Consider the following 20380-nt stretch of genomic DNA (forward strand, 5'->3'; position numbering starts at 1 on the left):
CAACCCATCCCTTCCTTCCCCAGGGTAGACAGACAGGCCTCTTTGGTCCAGCACCTCCCCCGGCACCGTTTTGACTTCTATGGAGCACATGTCTGCCTTCCCCTGGCCCACCCGCAGTCTGGTACCGGGAGGGGGGAGGGAGGAGTGCCAGCCTCCTGGAGAAATGCTGGGTCCCCCAGGCTATTCAAATGAAGCATCCAGGCTCCTGCTTCCCAGTTTATTAAACGCAACGTCTAGTTCCCTTTGCTCCTCTTTTCTAGCTAAAAACCACCGGTAACAACATAATCGGAGTGGTGTTTGGAGGTTACTAGTTCGAGAGCAATGTAAGTGATAGAACTGGAGCCAAAAAGGGAAGCAGAAACACAGGGCGAAGAAAGTGAGGCTGCAAAGGAGAGGACCCACTGCCGAGGAAAACTCGACCTGGACCCCATGCAGGGAGGGGAGCGGAGGGGAATTGGAAAAACACGTCAAACAGGTTGGTTCTAGAGAGGCTCCAAGAATGGAGGTGCCATTTGTGACAGGAGACGAGGACAGAGGACCCATCTACAGAAAGGAAGTTGGAAGAGCTGAGAAATGCTGTCTGAACGTGCTACGTTCCAGCTCCCCGGAAGGTGCACAGGGGCCTGGGTGACATGACAGGTCTCTGCACGTGCAGAAGTGACTAAGCTGGAGTCAGACAGGCCTGTGCTGCATCAGGTGTCACCCACCCGAGACCGGAAGGATGCGCGAGAACTAGGAGAAAGGAGGACAGGGTGCGAAGCATGAATTACTGAGCCGCGGAACTTCACACATATATCCCGGAAGGATCCCTAAGAGAGCGTGTTGCTGTGGGGCGCTTCATTTGGACCAGGAGCAACCTGGCTCTTCCCACATCGTTTAGCGAAGGGCCTGGCGGAGGGCGCTGCCCACTGGAGGCTCCAGGGCTGACCTCTCTCGTCCATCCTCACGGACAAACACCAGCCTGCGTTTGCTTTGTCCTTTTCTTGGCAACACCTCCTGCCTGGCTCCCCCGGGGACGCAGGCCATGGAACAGCATCTCATGGATATCAAAGGACGAATACTGCTTACCTGTCGTCACTAAAACCCTGAAAGCAGACCGCTGAGCGGTTATGGGAACCCCAGGGTTCAGTCCCAGACAAATTCCATGGAGCGCTAAAAATCACATAAATCTCAAAAGTCACTGCTTGCATACCGGACTTCAGGGTTTGTAAGCTCAAGATTTTCAAGATATACTATGATAAAAATAAAATACATAGGAGATGGAATCGTTAGAAAAGATCTCTTAATAAGTGTTAATGTTAGCATCATACATCCCTAATTGTTGGCTGCAACAGAGGTCTTGTGGATACCCCTTCCACTGACGTCAGAAAGTGCGAAGGAAATGACGACAAAGCCAAAGCTGCCAGCGGGCGGGATGCAGAGCCCTTTACAACCCGGACCCGCGACTCCGTGACGTGAGCAGAGGCCAGAGTCTCAGAAACATGACAGTGAACTCAGAGGGGTGACCGCTGGGTAAACTCAGCAACGCACCATCTGCTGCCGAAAACACAGACTCCCTAAAGTCCATTACGAAACAGGTAACAGCCTCTCCTTTCGAAGTATTAGAACTTTAAACATGAAGACAAGCGTGTGGAGTCCAGGTGCTCTTTCCCGACGCTGTGGACATAGCAGTCGGTCAGCGTAGAGACGGGAAGCTCACTAGTTTTCTTTGCGCAGAGACCAACGGTCACAGGCCACAGGTGGACTTAACGCTGCCCTCTGTCCTCACAGAAGCAAGACTCCGAATCTCTTCCTTCCCCCTTTACTCCTAGTCTGTGTGTTATACACGTGCCGTTTTGCAGTTGGCCTTAAGCCTTCTCTCACAGGACGTGACGAACCTTGCTAGTGACCGACAGAGACAGGAGATCGGCCGGTGGGGGCACGAGGAGCCTCTGTCGGGGTCCCTCGGTGGGGGTACGAGTTACAGTGTTTGATGAAGCCAGCGAACCGCGTCACGCTTCGGACAATTACAGCCGTAGTCTGCCCTGGGTTATGAAGCGTAGCCAACACTAAAGCTGCCTCGTTTCTTCGGGCCATTCGTAACGACTTCAAGCACTTAAAAATAGAGACAAAACTTGCCCTTCACACTTCTCGAGAAATAAAGCGTGTCCTTCCTCCTTTCTCCGAGAGGTGGATCTTGACTCTGCTGCGCTGGAGCAGACGTGGGAGGTATCTGCTGAGCGTCCCCGATGGGCCGGACGGGGTGCTGTGTGGGGGTAACAGACCCAGGACTCGCCTGCTCTCACGTCTCCTGTGTGACGTGTATTCCAGCTGCACAGAGCGCCCCAGTCGCGGCCCTACTACGGGGTGAGCACTGGCCAAGGCACTAAAGACACTGTGGCGAACAGGTGGGCCCGAACTCCAGACGCTTTCCCGAGGAAACAGGTGAACAGACACACAACAGCCAGGGACAGACCCCTCCCTAGGCAGTGGGCGCTTTCAAAGGGGCGCCCCGTGTGGCCCGGGTCCCAGGGAGGCCAGGTCCCTACAAACAGCCGAGCACACTGAGCCGTGGGAGCTGGCAGCACACAGACTGCTGGGCATTGTCACACGTGCCCTCGGGCGGTGACAATCCCTCCATTGTGGGAACGGCTGGGAGAGCTCTATTAGCTGCACGTAGAGGAGCAGCCAAGCAGAGGCATTGTGGGGGGAAACAGCTTGTTTTTCACACCACTGGGGCCGGATGTGTCCGGCTTCCACTCCCCTGGGGGGTGTTTCCCAAACCACCTGTTCACCAGCCCAGGAAGCCCAGCACAAAGAGAAAGCCCCGCGGTCAGGATGCCAACAGCCAGCTCATTCTTTTCTTCTGCTGCTGCTTTTTCAAAGAATCACACTTACTCATAGAGGGATCGTGTTCAGGGCCACAAAGCCATGGGGTTCTCCCCGTGCTCAGGCTGCCAGGTGATCCTGCAGCACGAGATAAGATGGTGAGCCCGGCAGGTGCTGGCCGGGAGGGCTCAGGACGGGCCCCCAGCCCAGCACGCCATCTGCTGCACGGCACTTCACACCCGCTTTGCACAGTGTGGCTGTCCTCCCCGTGAACAAAGCTTGCGCGCTTAACGGACTTTGCTGCAGAGGATGCTTGTTGAAGTTCTGTTGCGGGTTGGCAGGTCCAAATGACGCCGTGTGCTGGATCTGGCCCAGTATACCGTGGGGGCCAGCGAACTATCAGCGGAAGATGTTTGATTGGTTAATTCCCTGAGGAAACGTTCCATTTCCTTGTTGCTTATCTCCATTTCGTTTTGCTCTTTTTCTGGAGTTTTGATCAGTTCTTTCATTTGGGCCGTGTTTCTTTGTCTCGTTTTGGCAGCCTCCCTGAGTTAGTAGAGCTGCTTTGACTCCGTGTCTTGGTCGTGTGGCCTAAGGTAGTAGGTGCCCTGTAGGGACCAATAGCACAGCCTCCCCTATCACCCAAGGTGGGTACTCGAGGTGCACCCTTCAAGTGGGCTGTGTACACCCTCCTCTTGTAGTTGAGACTTGATTGCTGTTGGCAGATCAATGGGAGGGGTTTACCCTCCTATGGCTGTGACCACTGACCACTAACCTCTGCCCTCCATGGAGGATCAGCTGTGCAGGAGCAGGGTGGTGGCCTGCCAACGTGGTCTGCAGCTGTCCACTGGGTGCGCTGGCTCTGGGGTTTCCGGGTGCTGCAGGCCAAGGTGAGCCCCCACCTGTGTTTTGCCTGGGGCACCCTGCCTGAGCTGAAAAGCAATCTGAGATGGCTGCTACTTGTGCTGGGCTTGGACATTCCCAGGAGAAGCAGAGCTGTGAATCTTGGCTGGCTGCTGCTGCCAGTGCTGGGCCTGGGGCTCATTGAGGCCAGCCGCTCCTTGTTTGAGAGGGTTTAGGAAGCAGTGAAGCATGAGCCAAGACCAGCCATTCATATGGAAAAGCCTCTTGGGTGGGGCCCTCAGTTGGGTGGGGTGGAGTCTCTGGGGATCTCCAAGGTCAAACAGTGTTAGCCAGGTTGATAGAGTCTCAGATAGGGCACCAGCCTGCTGGCTCTGTGGGGGGAGGGTTTAGCAAACAGACCATGGCTCCTGCTCCTTTCGATGCCAGATGCTTCAGTTCCTCCCTGTATGCACTGGTGCCTTTCAAGTTGCCACCCCGTCGCCAGAGCCCAGAGGGAGTGAGTCTGAGTAGGTGAGTCCGTGTGTGTGGTTCTTTAAGAGAAACTGCTTGGGGCTTCAGAGATTTCTTCCGACTCAATCCCTGCTGGTTTTTGCAGCCAGAAACTGTGGGGACTTATCTGCATGGCACTGGAACCCTGGGCTGGGGGGCCTGGTGTGGGGCTGGGACTCCTTGTTCCCGAGATACCCCTCCCGAATTGTTATCCACCACGCATGGGACCAGCCTGACCCAAATCTGTGGCCCTCCTACCAGCCTGGACGGCTGTGGTATCTTTCATTCCGTAGTTGTCAGACTTCCATTCAACTCGATTTCAGACAGTTCTGAGCGACGGTGGTTCTGCATTTTAGTTGTGATTTTGTTGTGGTTGTGCAAAGATGCGATCCAGGTCTGCCTGTGCCGCCATCTTGACTGGAAATCATATGCAATTAAATGTAACATTTTGAGGTTGTGTTTAAAGGAGGTAGGTTCTGCAGATGGATCCCTGTTTAGTGTTAACACCTTTGTTATAAAGTCATTACATGGCTCCAAACAGAGGGGCACACTGAAGGGCAACAGTCTGGTGGTCTCCCTCACCAAACCCGCACTGTCCCCTGAGGTCACAGGCGTGTGATGTGTCCTTCCCCACACACCGTTGCGGGCACACATATCCTCTTGACTTTGATGAGAGGTCATTGTTCCTATAGTGAAGTGGCAAGTAGCACGGATTCTCCAGGAAGGCCGTCTGACTTCCCTCCCACTTACTGGCTGTTGATCTGGACCTTCTGGACTTCAGTTTCCTCCTGCGCAAAACAGAGGCGGTAACATGGCCTCCCTGAAAAGGCTGCGAGGGTTACGAACAAGTTAATGCACGCTGTACGTTCAGTGCTTAGAACAGCTCAGGCACATTGAAAACACTCCGTACACGTTTGCTATTAGTACGTGCCCATACTATGCACATTATCGTACTTAGTCCACATAACGATACATCATCAGAAGTGTTTCGTGTCAGTACATGTGAACCTTGCCCATTCTTTTGATGGCTACACAGTATCCCGCAGTGTGGCTGTAACGTACTTAATAACCCCCTATCCGGGAGCATTTAGGTTTTTCCAGATCTTTTTTTTTTTTTTTATCAAACACATCCTGTAGTAAATACTCTATTTACGTATACAAGATATCATTTATTTGCCTGGTGTTTATTATTGCCTCCAGTTTTAGCTGTAACAGAATACAGGGTCCCGCAGAAGTAACGCCTGCCTGAGTGTGGTTGGTAGGGTGGTGACATGGGTGTGATGACTTACAGGTTTAACTTGAACATGTCACTGAACATGTCACATGGTGTGCTTGAGTGTGGTGTTGTTATGTGACAGAATTATGTGCTTATGATTTTGTAATAAAAAAGGGCATTATTTGTGCTGGCCCCTGCATATAACATGACCAGAAAGTACCTGCATGAGGTAATAACCATAGTGATTAGCGTTTATTGGGAGCTGTGACCTGCCAGCCCCTGCCGTGAGCATTCTGCATAGATGCCATCCTTCAGAGTCTGTAACACATCCGTGAGGTCTCGTCACTGTCCCCACCTCCACAGGTAAAGAAGTGGGACTCTAATACAGTAGGGAACTTGCCCGGGACCCCGTTGCTGGAAAGTGATTTGGGGAGGGGTGTGCCTCAGGAAGGCTTATGAAGAAGAGCTACTGAACTGGGAAAGGGTGCCGTGCGGAATTCACTGTGCCGCAGCCGACAACTAACACCAGCTAGTCAAGGACAGAGCGGCAGGTGATGGTCCTTAGCAGAGGGCATCCGATGGCACGAGGCCTGTTCCGCCCGATTATACAATAACCTTCCTGAGTCTCCTTCTAACTTGACTTTGGAGTCAATATGTCGAACTTTTTCATTAACTCACAGAGACCTCAACCATCCGCCATTACCCCTTAGTTTTGTCTTAAAGAAAAGGGAAGTATTTCGTATTAACGGTAGAGAAAACACACATACTCTGGTACATAACAGGACACAGGACAGGAAGGGAGGCACCAGTAAAAGGACCACGTTTTCCTTCCCTCCCTTTGTTATGTGGGGTGATGCCGCATAGGGTTGAATCAGAAAAGAAGGGGAGTCTCAGACAGCACTCTCCCAGGAGGCAGGGTCCGCAACACCTGTGGAATGAAGAACATGCACAAAAGCCCCTTCAAATGCTATCGGAGAGTGAACAACTAACGATTGTTTCACTTTTTTCCAACTAAAAATTTTAAAACTTGCATTGGCCCTGAAAAAGGACAAAAGCAGAGTTCGGGGGGGAAACTGACTGACAGCAGCCCTCTCATAACCTTATGTTTTGGGAGACATTTTGCTCCCCAGGGTTCTCAGCTGAAATCTCAGGAAGACGCCGTCCTTAAATTAATATCATTCCAGACTTGTGCTGACTTTTCCTTGTTCTCTCAGAAAACTGTAGTCAAGAAAAAGAAATGTCAAAGCACGCTTTTAATCTGATATATACGCTTAAACTTTTCCCTTAAATACACACTTGAAGTTTATTTTTTCAACAAGAATTCCAGAAATGCTTCCTAAAGGCTATGTATGAGGCCGTTGCGGTATTTAAAGTATATCTTGGAAGAAAAGTAGGGACAGGCCCTGTCAAAATTATTTAAAACTAAGTTTTTCAAGAGAGAAGGAAGTTCACCAGGGTTTTTTTTTTTTTCTTTCTTTCTTTTTTCTTTTCCTATTTACAAAAATATTTGGGGAAGAATGTTAAATATATAGCAAATTAAATGCATGTAGGAAATATATAGCAAAGGAGGTCAGTATTTTTATCAACACTTTCCTGTATCTTGGCAATTTTTGCTTTATGTATTTCTATACAATGTCAAGGTTATAATCATGGCGGACTGTCCTTTTGTGTCATGTGAAGCTTGTGTTTTTTAGTGATTTTGCTTTAAATTATATTCGGACTTCTGTTGCCCTTGTTGTTTTACCGCCTTGCTTCATTTCTCGTGGCCTAATCTGTATTTCATATGTGCTTATACTTTTCATACTTTCCTGCAATTTTTATGTTGTTTATTTTTTAATCCAATTTAACACACTTTTTTAAAATTGGAAAGTTAATCCATTTACATTTTTTCTAATTATAGTGATACTTTCGGGTTTTTTACATGAAGTTTCTTCATACAGATTTTTCCTTTACTTTTGTTTCTCCTTTACGGCTTCTTGGTATGTCCGAAAAGTTTTCTTTATCCGCCGTTGTTTTTATTTTCCGCTGGTTTCTGCCCTTTTCGTGGCAACAGTCACAAAGCCCACAAAGGTCCGTTCCCGTCTGTCTGACCAAGTTGGCTCTGGCGAACCGAGCGAAGATGGCGAAACAGTTCAGACGCCGTTGAACTTGAACTCCACGGGTAACCCGCTCACAGTTGTCGTCTCAGCGTTGAGTTGGGAAATACCGGTTACGATTACTTGTGCTCGTAGTCAGCACTTGGACTGAACAGCGTATTTTATTGGTTGCTGGACAACAGCACCTGCGTCCAGAGTTCTTCCCGTTGCTCATTCACGTCCTGCCGTGCCTCTGACAAGCTCCCGGTGTGCACCTCTGTGGTGCCCGAGCCCGTCTGTCTTTCGCCTTCGCTCCTGAACATCCTGAAAGCATTGAAACAGAGAAAGACAGAAGCCCTGCTCCCGGAGCTTATTGTGCCTCAGCCCGCTTTCTGCTGTGGGACTCACCCCAGGCTCGAAGGGCCACCCCGCCGCCCCTGTCCCGCAGAGGCAGCCACCCGGCCGCTCCTCCCGAGGCCCTGATGCTGAGAGCCCTTTCCTAACTCACTCGCACGGAGACGCATCTCTTCTCTGCACTCGCTGTGGCTGGTAACACTCTTTCACTTGATGGTCATTCTCTCTACAGTGTTCGTGGGGTGTGCTAACGTTGGGGAAGCCCCAGGCAACAAAGGAGCCCTAATTCCTCCCGAGAGCCCAGCGGAGGGGCTACTAACGTGCAGTGACCCTGGAGAGAGGGGCGTCTTCACGGGGAAGGCATGCTTCAAACGACGGTGGTGGCATAGCGATGACCTAAAGGGACACATTGAAGACGTTCGGGACCCTGGGTTGTTACTGGGTAGGAAGGGGCGAACCCGAGATTCCGAAGGCGAGCTGAGGCCAGATGTGTCAGAGGCCTGTCAACCACGTTAGGGCCGCCCGCGAACAGTCCCAAGGGTGGTGGCAGCTCTCAGCGAAGGGAACCTCTGCTTGGGGGCGGCCTCTCCTAGGAGTCTGGTTAGGTGGCTGGGGCGAGCTCAAATGGCAGGTGACACTGGCCACGTCCAAGTAAGCAGCAGCGAGACAGACACCAAGGGGCTGGGACTGGAGGGTCCTCCCCGGACTCGGGCTGGGGGCGGGAGGGGAGGGTTGACCTTGAAGGGCCCAGGACACAGGACTGTGGGGCCAGCTCTCAAGATCCGAAGCTCAGACAGAGATCAGAGTTGCAGATGCTCTGAGGAGATTCCTTTGTACCATCTCAGCCCCGAACCAAAAGCCAGCCCACGAGCTTTGATTTCCTTCCATTCTCCGAGCACAGGGCGGTGGGGGCCGCACAGCTTCCTGGATGGTCCACCAAGCACTTGAGTAAATAAGATTGGGCTCCAGACGGCTGTTCGGCCGCGAGGCTACCTCCTTTCATCTCAGGAGACACACTGCAGTTGTAAACATCAACCCAGACATCCCAGACTCAGCAAAGAATGTGGAAGTTACCTTTTTCCCTCTGGGGAAACGCGGAAGCTGTCTCCGCTTTGTCTCTGTGGCAGGTGTGTGTCCTCTGCCTGGCCAAGTTTCCTCTTCGGCAGCCTTGGTGAGAAACCCAGGTGACACCGGCTGCACTGTTTGCAGCGGAAGTCACAGTGATGTCCAAGGAGTGGAACGCTCTTCTCTCTCCAGCGCCTCCACCTGTCTCCCTGGTGTACAGGCACACGGCACAGAGGACACAGGCGGGGACAGGGTCCGGCCCCCCATGAACTTCGTGCTGTCACACTAGCTGGCCCAGCATCTCCCTCGCGCCGCCCTGGCCAGCGGCTTCCATCCCTGGTCCATGGTCAGGGCCCTACAAGAAAGTAGTCAATGTTTCTTTCTCTCTCTCCCCCTGGCCCCCTTCCTCTCTCTCTAAAAGCAGTGAAAAAATGTCCTCAGGTGAGAATAAGAATAAAAAATCCCCCTGGCTCGGCTCACACACTGTTTAGATAGCACTTATCTCTCCTTTGCCGAGCGGGGGGCTCTGGAATGTCCCAGGGGAGGGAGCCCGGGAGAGGGGGGCGAGGGCCGGCGTGTGGTGTTACGTGGTGTGGGCTGCGGCTGCGGCATACGTGGGGTTTTCTTTCATCGTTCCCTCACCCCAGATGATAACATTCAGCCACGGACTGGGTTCCCCGTTAGACTGAGAATTTACAAAGCCCAGTGTGTAGTTAAGATCTCATTACAGAACTCAACAGGCTGTCTCTAATTTACTGTACGTTGTAATGTGGGTATTTCCAAAACTAACAGACAAAGGTCTACAGCTTCCTTAGCTGTATACCAAGCTCCTAGACAAAAACAAACAAATCTAAGTATTCTCACAGAGAGGCCCGTTAAGATCTGACTCATGATAATTTGCCAGCACAAGCCGTTCGTAGAGATTTTGCATGGGTGCCCTTGGGCGGCTGGCGGTCTCCATGCGCTTATCCTTTTCTTCCTTTCTCTTGCTCAGAGCCAATTAAAAGTTTCTGGGGTATTCTACCGTTTATCTGGAAAGATGTCTGTAATGCAATTCACTGCTTGAAGGATTTTTAACTCATATCACATAAGGTTCTTCCCAGATGGTAACAATTATAACTAATTCTTAAATTCTAGAGATTTTTGATAAGGGATTGAGAAATTTAAAAACGATAATGATCATGCTTTTCAATTCTCATTCAGGACACTGAGAAGAGACCAAGGTGCTAAGGGCTAGCAGCTTCTCCTTATTTACGGCATAAGAAACTAGGCAGTTGGCAAAATTGTTTTTCTTATAAAAAAATTGTGTTTTCATTTCGTCATGGTTAGTCACTTTATACTTTAATTGCAGTGATTGCAATGGATTAATATGCCAACTTTCCACTCATGGTGAGCAGGGCATAGATGGGAAGAGAAATCTCACAAATAACCTAAATCGACTGATAAGTTAAAATTCACTTTAGCCCTGGCCCATGTGGCTCGGTTGGTTGGAGCGTCACCCTGTAAACCCACAGGTCACAGGCTCAATTCCTGGTTCAATTTCGCACTAGCGCAGACCTGGGTTGCGGTTCAGTCCCAGTCGGGGCACGTACAAGAGGCAACTGATCAATGTTTCTCTCTAAAATCAATAAGCACGGACTCAGGTGAGGATTAAAAAAAGTTTTAAAAATTCATTTTAAAGAAATATCTCTTCTAATGCCTTCTATTAACTGCTGCAGTGACTTTGAGAAATTGAGGATTAAAACCCTCTTTCCATCCCCCCCTTTCTTTCTGCTGGAGGTGGCGATGTCTTCATCGCTACTCACCATCACGTCCCTCCTGGTATTTATTGCCTTGTTAGGTGCGCCGTCCCCCATCGGTCTCTCCCCCTTGAGACAGACAGACACACACACACGTGTTAGATCGTGCATGTTCCATATTTGGTAACCGTTGTCATTACCTTTTTTCCGAATGACGGCTTGGATAACAATCGACTCTTTTTTTCTTTCTTTCTTTTTTTTTTTTAACTTTACAGAAATACACAGGAAGCTGTAACATAAACATACCCAGTTTTGTTTCTGGTGCTGACACGCTCGCTCACGTGGCTCCAGCCGGCTCTGCGTGTAGTGTGTGCCAGCGGGGAGCGGAGAGATGAGAGGTGGGACGTGTCGTCAGTACCCAGCAGGTGTCCCCCCAGCGCTGCCCCTGAACTCAGACACCTAATTCGTAGGATGTGTCGTTCACCAGAACCGGGAAGAGACGGAGAATCAGGCCTCTGTGATGCTCATTGTAAGAACCCTTTGAAAGACACACAGACAGGCCTGGCTCTGCCCTCTGGTCACAACCAGAACTTCCAGAGCCCTGTCCCCCCTCTGCCCCTGTGCAGGAGGGAGGGGGAAGTGTCAGGAATGTGCAGGCTCGAGTTTCAGGGCCCCCTGGACCAGGGTTAGTGAGATAACACCTAGACACTCCGGGGGCCCGGCGGCGGCCACGCTGAAGGGCCAGGGGGCAAACAATGCGATAGCAAACCAAATATGCAGGCACACCTTCCAAGTTTGGTTTGTATCACACGAGAGTTTAGGGGGCATTACATGCTTTTTATCATGCCCCTCCTGTGAAAAGAGAAAAAGGGAAAAAACAGAATTTTCCAGTTTTACCACAGGTGACGTATTTGCGGCGGGAAAGTAGAGAATTCTTACTCAGCCGGACCAGTGCACACAGTGGGTTTCCTCCGACTGGGCTGCGAGGGCAGGTCGTGGGTTTGGGAATTCAGCGAGGTGACCCAAAATGTGGTGGCCGTCTCTTGAGTGGCCTTGGGTTCTGAGGACCACTGATGTGAGCTGCACGACCTTTTCCACTCAGTCCTGTTGAGTCTCGTAAAGCCAGACAGAGCTGTGTGACGTGCCCCAGGTCAAAGGGCTACTCAGCGCATTGCGTGGGCACTCACGTCGTTTATCTTGGTTAATGGTTGCTTGTAAGCTGCCAGTGGGTGGAGTTGATACTATTTCTGTAACTTCCTATGAGACTGAAAATGATCCAAACTACGTTTTTTCAAGGGAGCTCACAAAATTTCGCTCCGTTTTCTGTGTGACTCAGCTGACCGCTCTCCCTCCCGTCTCACAAGGTGGCCTGTTGGTCAGCAGTGGAGTCACACAGAAAGTGACGATGAGATCAATTCGTCACCAAAACTGGAGGGAAAGGCTGTCTCCGAAGCAGGTTTAAGACAAATGCAACACCCTGGGTGTGAACCTCAGCTGCTGTAGGACGCCCCCAAACTGTGCAGGGGACCTGCAGGCATGTCCTGTGTGTCCCAGGTCTCCCGGCCTGGCCATCACCTGGTGCGGTGAGTCCGTTACCCCAGCAGGCGTTGGCTCCGCAGTGGTTCTAACAGCCCCCGAGCCCCTGGAGGGAGGCTAGTCTGCAGGACAGGGGGACGCCGTAATGCAGAGAGTGTCCGGAGGAAGGACTTTGGGGCCAAACTTTCAGGTTTCAGCCTTACGCGTTTTGTTTCTTTTGCCGTTTCACCCTCGAAACTTCCAAGACGCCTGCTGAGCAGCCACGTGTAGGGGGGACAGCGTAGCTCCTGCCGAGGGAAGAGAATGCTCCTTTGGCCTTTCCCCGTCAGTGGTTTTGTCTCCCGGCAGAGGCGCTCTGACCTGAGAACCACGCACTGGGTCGGCCAAAAATTTTGTACAATTGAAGGCACATTTCTCATTTTCACCAATAACTTTGTCGACTTGGATGTTTTGCATTGTCGGCTATCTCCTACGTGGTAGAACATTGATTGTTCTCAATCAATGTCTCGATTTGATCGCTACCAAGTTCAAATGGTCTGCCCGACCGTGGGGCATCATCTGGAGAGAAATCTCCAGCACAAAGCTTCACAAACCACTTTTGACACATCCGATCAGTCACAGCCCCTTCCCCACACACGGCACAAATCTGTTTCTGCATATCAGTTGCGTTTTTACCTTTATTCAAATAATAAAACATAATATGCCAAAAATGTTGCTCATTTTCTTCCCTCTTCAATATTAAAATGACTACACAAAAATTCGCCAATTTTGATAAGTTTTTTTAAATGCACACTGATATGACAGCTATCACTATAATATCTAACATTGTTTTGAATGAAGTTAAAGACAGCTAAGCGCTACAAGAGCCATCTTATGGGGGGGAAATGAATGAACTTTTTGGCCGCCCAATAACTGTACAGGTGAGAGATGTCGTCCTACTCAACGGAAAGCAGGCGATGGTACAAGGGCATCGATACAATGAAGTTAACGCTTCTTTGGAATTCCATCAGGAGAGTTTGAGGTAGAAAAATGAAAATAACAGGAATGGTTTTCGGTTCACCCCTCACAGAACCCACCTTCCACTTAGGGGACACCGAGTACTCCGTGGACGAGAGCGCGGGCTGCGTGGAGGTGCAGGTGTGGAGGACGGGCCCCGACCTGTCCGGGGCCTCCAGCGTCACCCTGAGCTCTCAGAAGACCGACCCTCCGTCTGCCAGCGGTGAGCAGTTTCCTATCGCAGCTCTTTCTAACGCGCCGGGACGTGGGATACTTGAAAGCTAGAATTTCTTTCACGTATAACTTATAATAATCATGTTTGATGGATATACTGGCTCTTAGACCTGATTCTATTAGCTCCATTTCAGAATTCAAAATAAGGGTGGAGGAACTGCAAGACACAACGCAAACCTCACTGAAACTAGAATAGCGCAGCGGGCCCGGATGAAACGAAGCTCAGAGCCTGGCCTGGGGCCGCCCAGCCCAGTACCCACCGTAGAGACGAGCCTTCTGTATCTCGTTCAGTGACTGTTCTGTAGTGTTATGCTGTGCTTTCTTTTTTAAAAGAATTGTAAATGTACCTTCATGAGTCGCTGATCCTAACTGTGCGTGAGTCCCGTCGGTCCCCGGCCGAATGACTCTCCTGTCACTGTCATAGCTGGAGCAGACTACGTGGGAATCAGCCGAAATTTAGACTTCGCGCCCGGCGTCGGTGTGCAGACGGTCCGTGTGGTCATTCTGGACGACCTGGGACAGCCGGTGCTGGAGGGAGTCGAGAAGTTCGAGCTGGTGCTTCGCATGCCCCTGAACGCCGCCATCGGCGAGCCCGGCAAAGCCACCGTCGCCATAAACGACTCTGTCTCGGACCGTGAGTGTCTGCTCGTGGGTGATAAGTGAAATGATAAGCGAGGGTTTATGTAAATGTCAAGTAAAAAAGTGAACGCGGGCTTCCCTGCCTGTGTTAGTTCCCAGAGCTTCCAGAACCACGTCTGTAGCCTCAGAATAACAGTGTTATGGTTCTGCGCCACCAGAGAGTTGGGGGCGGGGGTGAAGTAAGAGTCGATAATATTGGAGATCACGTGCAATTGAAAACTTGTTTTAAAGACTTATTTATTTTTAGAGAGAGGGGAAGGGAGGGAGGAAGAAGGAGAGAAATATCGATGTGCAGTTGCCTCTCATGTGCCCCCTACCGGGGGCCTGGCCCACACCCCAGGCATGTGCCCTGAGTGGAAATCAAACCAGCAACCCTTTGGTTCACAGGCCGGCACTCAATCCACTGAGCCACACCAGCCAGGGCAAAAACTTTCTAATTAGAAAAGAATCCCCTCGTCACAGACAAGTAGAAGCACATGAGGCCGCGCAGACCCTTGGGCGTCTGTGGCCATTTCCACGTCTCTGCATGAGAAACATCCGTCTCCTCACACGCAGGCACCCTGACGTCTCCCTGCAGACAGGCGAGTGTGTCCTTCCGAGCCGTGGGCCCGAGGCCGGCTCTCTAGCACGTCCTTCCAAGGGGGTCTGCCCGGTCTTCTCTGCGATTACCTTGATGCGTCTGAGCAGCCTCACCTCCTGTCCGGGTCTCCACGAGACCTGGGGTTCATTGACATGGCACAGCTGCCCCCTAATATCTCATACACACGTGTAACGTTATACTCGTCACCTTTTGAAACACGGTCTGGGGAAACCATGCTTGTCATACCGGGCACAGCACTGAGTGGTGTTCACATCAAGGACTCGTGTGTGAGCACTGGCCGGTGTTGGCTGGTTGGCTGGCGTGCCGTCCCATTGACCAAAAGGTCCTGGGTTCGATTCTCGGTCAGGGCACAAACCCAAGTTGCAGGTTCGGTCCCCACTCGGGTCACATGGGGGAGCAGCCAGTCAATGTTCCTCTCTCACATCAATGTCTGTCTGTCTCTCTCCCTTCCTCCCTCCCTCCCCAAAGCAAAGAAAACTGTGCTCAGGTGAGATTAAAAAGAAAATTCTGAGCAGCTCATGATGAAGCCACACATACAGAAAAAAAAATCTCAGTTATCTGCTTCTTTTCCCTTGTTAGCATTGCACTGCCTCCCCCGCCTCCACCAACTGGCAGAGCAAACTTTCAAGGATAAGGGACTCAGAACGTTTAAAGTGTAACCATCGGCCCGCGGCCAGAGCACGGGGTGACTCGGGGACACTGGGTTCCAGGTGCTGTGGCGCCTGTTGCATTGTTCTTCCAACATGCATGTCGTCAGGGAAACTCCGGTTCCCTCAGTGCGACGTCTGCTTGTTCCCACAGTGCCGAAGATGGAGTTCCAGGAGCGAGAACACGCCGTGGACGAGAGTGACGGGCAGGTGGTCGCCACGGTGCGCCGGACGGGAGACCTGCGGCACCGCTCTTCCGTGCGCTGCTACTCGAGGCAGGGCTCCGCGCAGGTGATGGCGGACTTCGAAGAGCGCCCAAACACGGACAGCTCCCTCATCACCTTCCTCCCAGGTGCGGGCGAGCCTGAAATTTTTCCTGGATTTTGAGTCAGCCAAGATTTGGTGGGTAATATACATCAGGGACATATAAGGGTTTTTGTGGGGTTTTTTTAAGATTTTACTTATTTATTTTTAAAGAGGGGGAAGGAAGGGAGAAAGAGGGAGAGAAATATCCATGTGTGGTTGCCTCTCAAGCGCCCCCTGCTGGGGACTCAGCCTGCAACCCAGGCAAGTGCCCTGGCTGGGAATTGAACCAGTGACCCTTTGGTTCTCAGACCGGCACTCAATCCACCGAGCCACACCAGCCAGGGCGGGGCATATAAATTCTTTGTTTCCACAAGCGTACGACATAATTTTGTATGCACCGAATGATAACAAGGGGAGGTAGATGGTGACAGGTTGAATGAGCATCCTTTTTGGTTTCTGTGTCAACATACTGATTAGTTTACAGGGCTGGGTCATGTGTTTATTCAAAAGGTATCCAGGGGTGGGGGCATAGGTACAGACTCCCCAATGCTAGGAGGTACCTAAGATTCAGATGACAGGAATGAAAAGGAACGGATGTCAGGGTTTTGATACGTGTCCAGAGCCCTGAAACAGAGGATCGGCGTGACCCAGTAGTTGTTCCAGAAACTAGTGCTGCGGCCGAACTAACAGTGACCAGCCCGGACAAGGCGGCTGAACGAGATAAACAAAGTTGCCGTTCCCTCTGTTTTCCTTGTTTTCTGAGACGAGCGGCTGACGTGAAAGAAACCCCCGTGCAGGGCGCGGCTGGTCGTGGCAGGGAATCAACATTTAGTCATTCCTTCAACAAATACTTACTGAAGGCCCGTGGCATGCCTGGCGCTGTCCTGCGCACTGTGGGTGCAGCAGGGAAAAGGCGACACCCTCTCCGCCGGGTGCTTCGATTCTAGCCGCAGGGGCATCTTTTGGGCCTCCGGGCTGTGACTGACCGGCTGTCCCTACGGTTTGCAGGTGAGACCAAACAGCCCTGCGTCCTCACGCTGGTGGACGACAGCCTGCACGAGGACACGGAGGAGCTGCGTCTGGTCCTCGGCAGCCCTCGCGGCGACTCTCCCTTCGGGGCCGCCGTGGGCGAGCGAAACGAGACTCTGATAAGGATCGGAGATGCCGCCGATGGTAAGAAGTCGTTCCTTGTGCTCGGCCTTGAGCTGGGAACTGAAATCCTTCCGGGTGACCGTTTCAGGGGGCTTAGAAAACAGCCCCCTCTCTTAAATAAGAAAAAGACTAAGTAAGACAGAGAATGAAGTAAACCATTAAAACTGGAAGTGGACGTTGAAGAATACGGTTTCCCAATCACTCATAAGCTCCCCTCTTGTCCTGACACCCTTGGGAACAGGTGGTCCCAGGCCCGCAGTCTCCTCCCTCCCCTGCGACTCCCATAAACTGCCTGGCACGTGGAGGCGGCCCAGAGCTCACGCTGCCTGGGGGTGGGTCATGAGGAGCTGGGGGGGCTTTGCTCAGTTGTTCCTAACACGCCCTCCAGTGATACTGGGCGAGGAGGCTAGAGGAGCCTGTGGTGAGAGGGTAGCTCAGCTCCTCGTGCGTGCAGAGGAAATGGGGGAGGGAGAAGCGGCACCCTCCCCTGACAATTTCATTTGTCCCCGTTTCCCGCAACTGTAGAGACTATCATTAAATTTGGAGAAACCAAGTTCAGCATCCGTGAACCTAAAGAGCCCGGGCGGTCGGCGGTTGTGAGGGTCCCAGTGGTTCGCCAGGGAGACACGTCGAGGGTCTCCGTCGTGAGAGTCCACACCAAGGACGGCTCGGCCACCTCCGGAGAGGACTACCTGCCTGTGTCGGAAGGTACGGCGGCTCAGGCCGGCCCCCCGGGGGCTCGGCCTCGAGGGGCCCCAAGAAACACGTGAGAAACATCCAGTTGAAATTGAAATTAAAATATGCATGCTCCTGTAAATTGATCTCCTTCAGGGAACAGACACGATGGCGTGTACTGCCAGAACCTCCCCCTTTTGACTCAGAGGGGACGTGGGTTTAGGCGCAGGGGGATGACAAGCAGACGAGCTGGATGGCTCCCGGTTCCGAGTCCACTTGACCTTTCAACAGGTTCTACCCCCACTGTGCTAATTAGATACTAAGTAACAACTCCCCTGGAATGTTCTGTTACATTGAGAATGCACGGGGGCGGAGATGATCATCTGTCTTAATTGAAGGGTCACCCACAATGCAGACTCCAAGCTAGAAGACTTTGCACTAACAGGGAGCAAAGAAGGCAGGTGAAATGCGAACCACAAACACCGTGGAGTGTCTGGGCCTTAGGGACCCGTGACAGACACCTTCTCTCCTTCTCTCTTCTTTCAGCGCGCACCGTTTCACCGTTGACCTGTATTAATAATGACGATACACCAAGCAGGACCTTTCGGTCTCTCCCACACACCCCCCCAAATTGTTTGCTGACAGGACAGGTATAAATAGGTGTCCCAAACTTGGTTTGTGAAGTATTGGGAGTTCTCCTTATCCACTTGGTTTCCAGTTCCTGCCTCTCACTACCAGCAACCACTAGTCCCTGACGTGTGGGGAGGGTGGGAATGGAGCGATGAAAATGTTACTGAACCAGAAAGTCTATTTTCCGCTGGGGGGAGAAAAAACAAAGGAAAGCCCGTGCTGTTGCAGCCGACTATTGCAGGCAGAAAAGTTCAAAAGAACTTTTCCTATGACTTTTAAGTGTCAGAAACTATTTTTAATGCAATATCACAGGGATGAAAGCAAACGCACTGGTGGGCCGGCTGTTTTCATCCTTGGGGACCAGACCCAGGAGCCCCATCGGTTGTGAGGAATTGCAAGATGCTTAGAATGTGCTGGGGCTGGCGTGGGAAATGGCTGTATCCAATTTATTTTTTTTAAGATTTTATTTATTTATTTTTAGAGAGAGGGGAGGGAGAAGAACATCAGTGTGTGGTTGCCTCTCATGCGCCCCCTACTGGGGACCTGGCCCACAACCCAGGCATGTGCCCCGACTGGGAATCGAACCAGTGCCCCTTTGGTTCACAGTCCAGTGCTTAGTCCACTGAGCCACACCAGCCAGGGCAGAAAAAGAACCAATTTTAAAGATGAGTCTGGCCTGCTAGCTCAATTTTTAAAATACTTTTTGGTAGTTGACAATTCAAAAGTAGAAGTAGGGGAGGAAAAATACTTTGGAACGCGTTTGAAAGGACTTCGAATTGAGACTTGCGATGACTGAACTGCAGAGAGCGAAGCAGCCGCCGCTGCCCCCCTGACCCGGACGACTGTGTGATCCTCCTTTTTCCTCCCTGGAGCCAGCTTCTCAGAGCGGGTGGTAGAACTGCAGACGGTTTGCCCGAGTTTCATAGCTTCTTCGCGCATTCACTAAAATCGATTGAATTTTAACATGTTCGGAATTTTAAAACGAATACTTAAAAAGGACTCATGGAATTGGGTTTAATTTTCAAGACAATGTAGCAATTCTTTCTAGTGAGGTGAGGAGGGACAGGGATAAGAGAAAAATGCCATAAATATTCATCTTAAAAATGTCTTTAAAATGTTTCCAAGATTAGCATCAACCACAACAAACAGAAGTCTGTATGATTCGATATGTTGAGAAATCTGAATTGTGTATCTAGCTCCTCCGGATACACACACACTGTATGTGCTACTCTCATTCGCCAATACCTGCGACCCAGCTCACCCGACTTTCTTCCTATTGGATCAGAAATTCCGGGAAACACACCAGGTTGTCTGGTTACGCCCTGGTCTTGGGACGGGTGGTCGTCCATCCCGTAACTCAGCACTTTTCAAACTGAGGCTCAACAAATACATTTAGCAGTTCGTGAGGACATTTTCCTTCCAGATAAAACGGAATAGAATAGAAAATATTAGAGCGTGATGCACGTAGTAAGAATAGGTGATTTTTTAAAACTGTTGCATTTTATTCAAACGCACACTCGTAGACTGGTCCACGTTGTAACGTGTGTTTCTCATCGTGAGTCAGTCAAAGGAGCTCAACAAAAACGTCTCGTGTTCGCACGTAACAGACTGACTCTGGTTTTACACTTGTAGAGATTGAGTTTAAGGAGGGAGAGACCCAGCACATCGTGGAAATCGAAGTGATCTTCGACGGGGTGAGAGAGATGCGAGAGGCCTTCACCGTTCACCTGAAACCTGATGAGAACATGGTGGCAGAGACTCAGGTGAGCCACCCAATGCAGGTGCGAATTTGCGGAGACGCAGGTGAGCAACCCAATGCAGGTGCGAATTTGCGGAGATGCAGGTGAGCAACCCAATGCAGGTGCGCACTTGCAGCCAGCAGTGCACGAAGGCAGCTGCCTCCCAGCCTCGCACAAGCTGGCATCCCATGATGCACGTTGCCCCTTCTGACTCCTAGATAAATTTTGCTCCTGTTGGGTTCTGATCAAGAAATTCCTGTCTTCTTTGAAAACTCCTGTTTGTAGAAACTCCAGGACTGGAGTCGCTGAGCCCTGCATCTGTCCCCTTCCCTCCCCGGGTCAGTCGGGAACAACAGGGTTTAGGATTCATCTCTGGAAGCCCTGGCTGGTGTGGCTCGGTAGACTGAGCACCGGCCTGCGAACCAAGAGGTCACCGGTTTGATTCCCACTCAGGGCACATGTGTGGGTTGTGAGCTAGGTCCCCAGTTGAGGGTGGGCGAGGATTCATCCCCGGAGAGAAAGCACCGCCTCGGCCACAGCTGAGAAAACTCACATCTTCACCCGCAGGAGAGCTGGCTGGTCCCCGAACCCCCACCCGCCTCGTCGACCTCGCTT

The 20380-nt window shown here is 51.3% G+C and overlaps 1 protein-coding gene across 1 annotated transcript in view; it reads left to right on the forward strand.

The window, feature by feature from the left end:
- Positions 1-20380, forward strand: part of FREM2 (FRAS1 related extracellular matrix 2) — a 98530-nt gene that overhangs the window by 60446 nt on the left and 17704 nt on the right. Inside the window, exons 7-12 of the mRNA XM_024566750.4 lie at positions 13216-13365; positions 13801-14010; positions 15418-15615; positions 16578-16742; positions 17247-17429; positions 19659-19789. Of these exons, the coding sequence (XP_024422518.2) occupies positions 13216-13365; positions 13801-14010; positions 15418-15615; positions 16578-16742; positions 17247-17429; positions 19659-19789 (1037 nt within the window). The remainder of the gene's footprint in view (positions 1-13215; positions 13366-13800; positions 14011-15417; positions 15616-16577; positions 16743-17246; positions 17430-19658; positions 19790-20380) is intronic.

Source organism: Desmodus rotundus, chromosome 13 (genome assembly GCF_022682495.2).
Source record: "Desmodus rotundus isolate HL8 chromosome 13, HLdesRot8A.1, whole genome shotgun sequence".
NCBI lineage: Eukaryota > Metazoa > Chordata > Mammalia > Chiroptera > Phyllostomidae > Desmodus > Desmodus rotundus.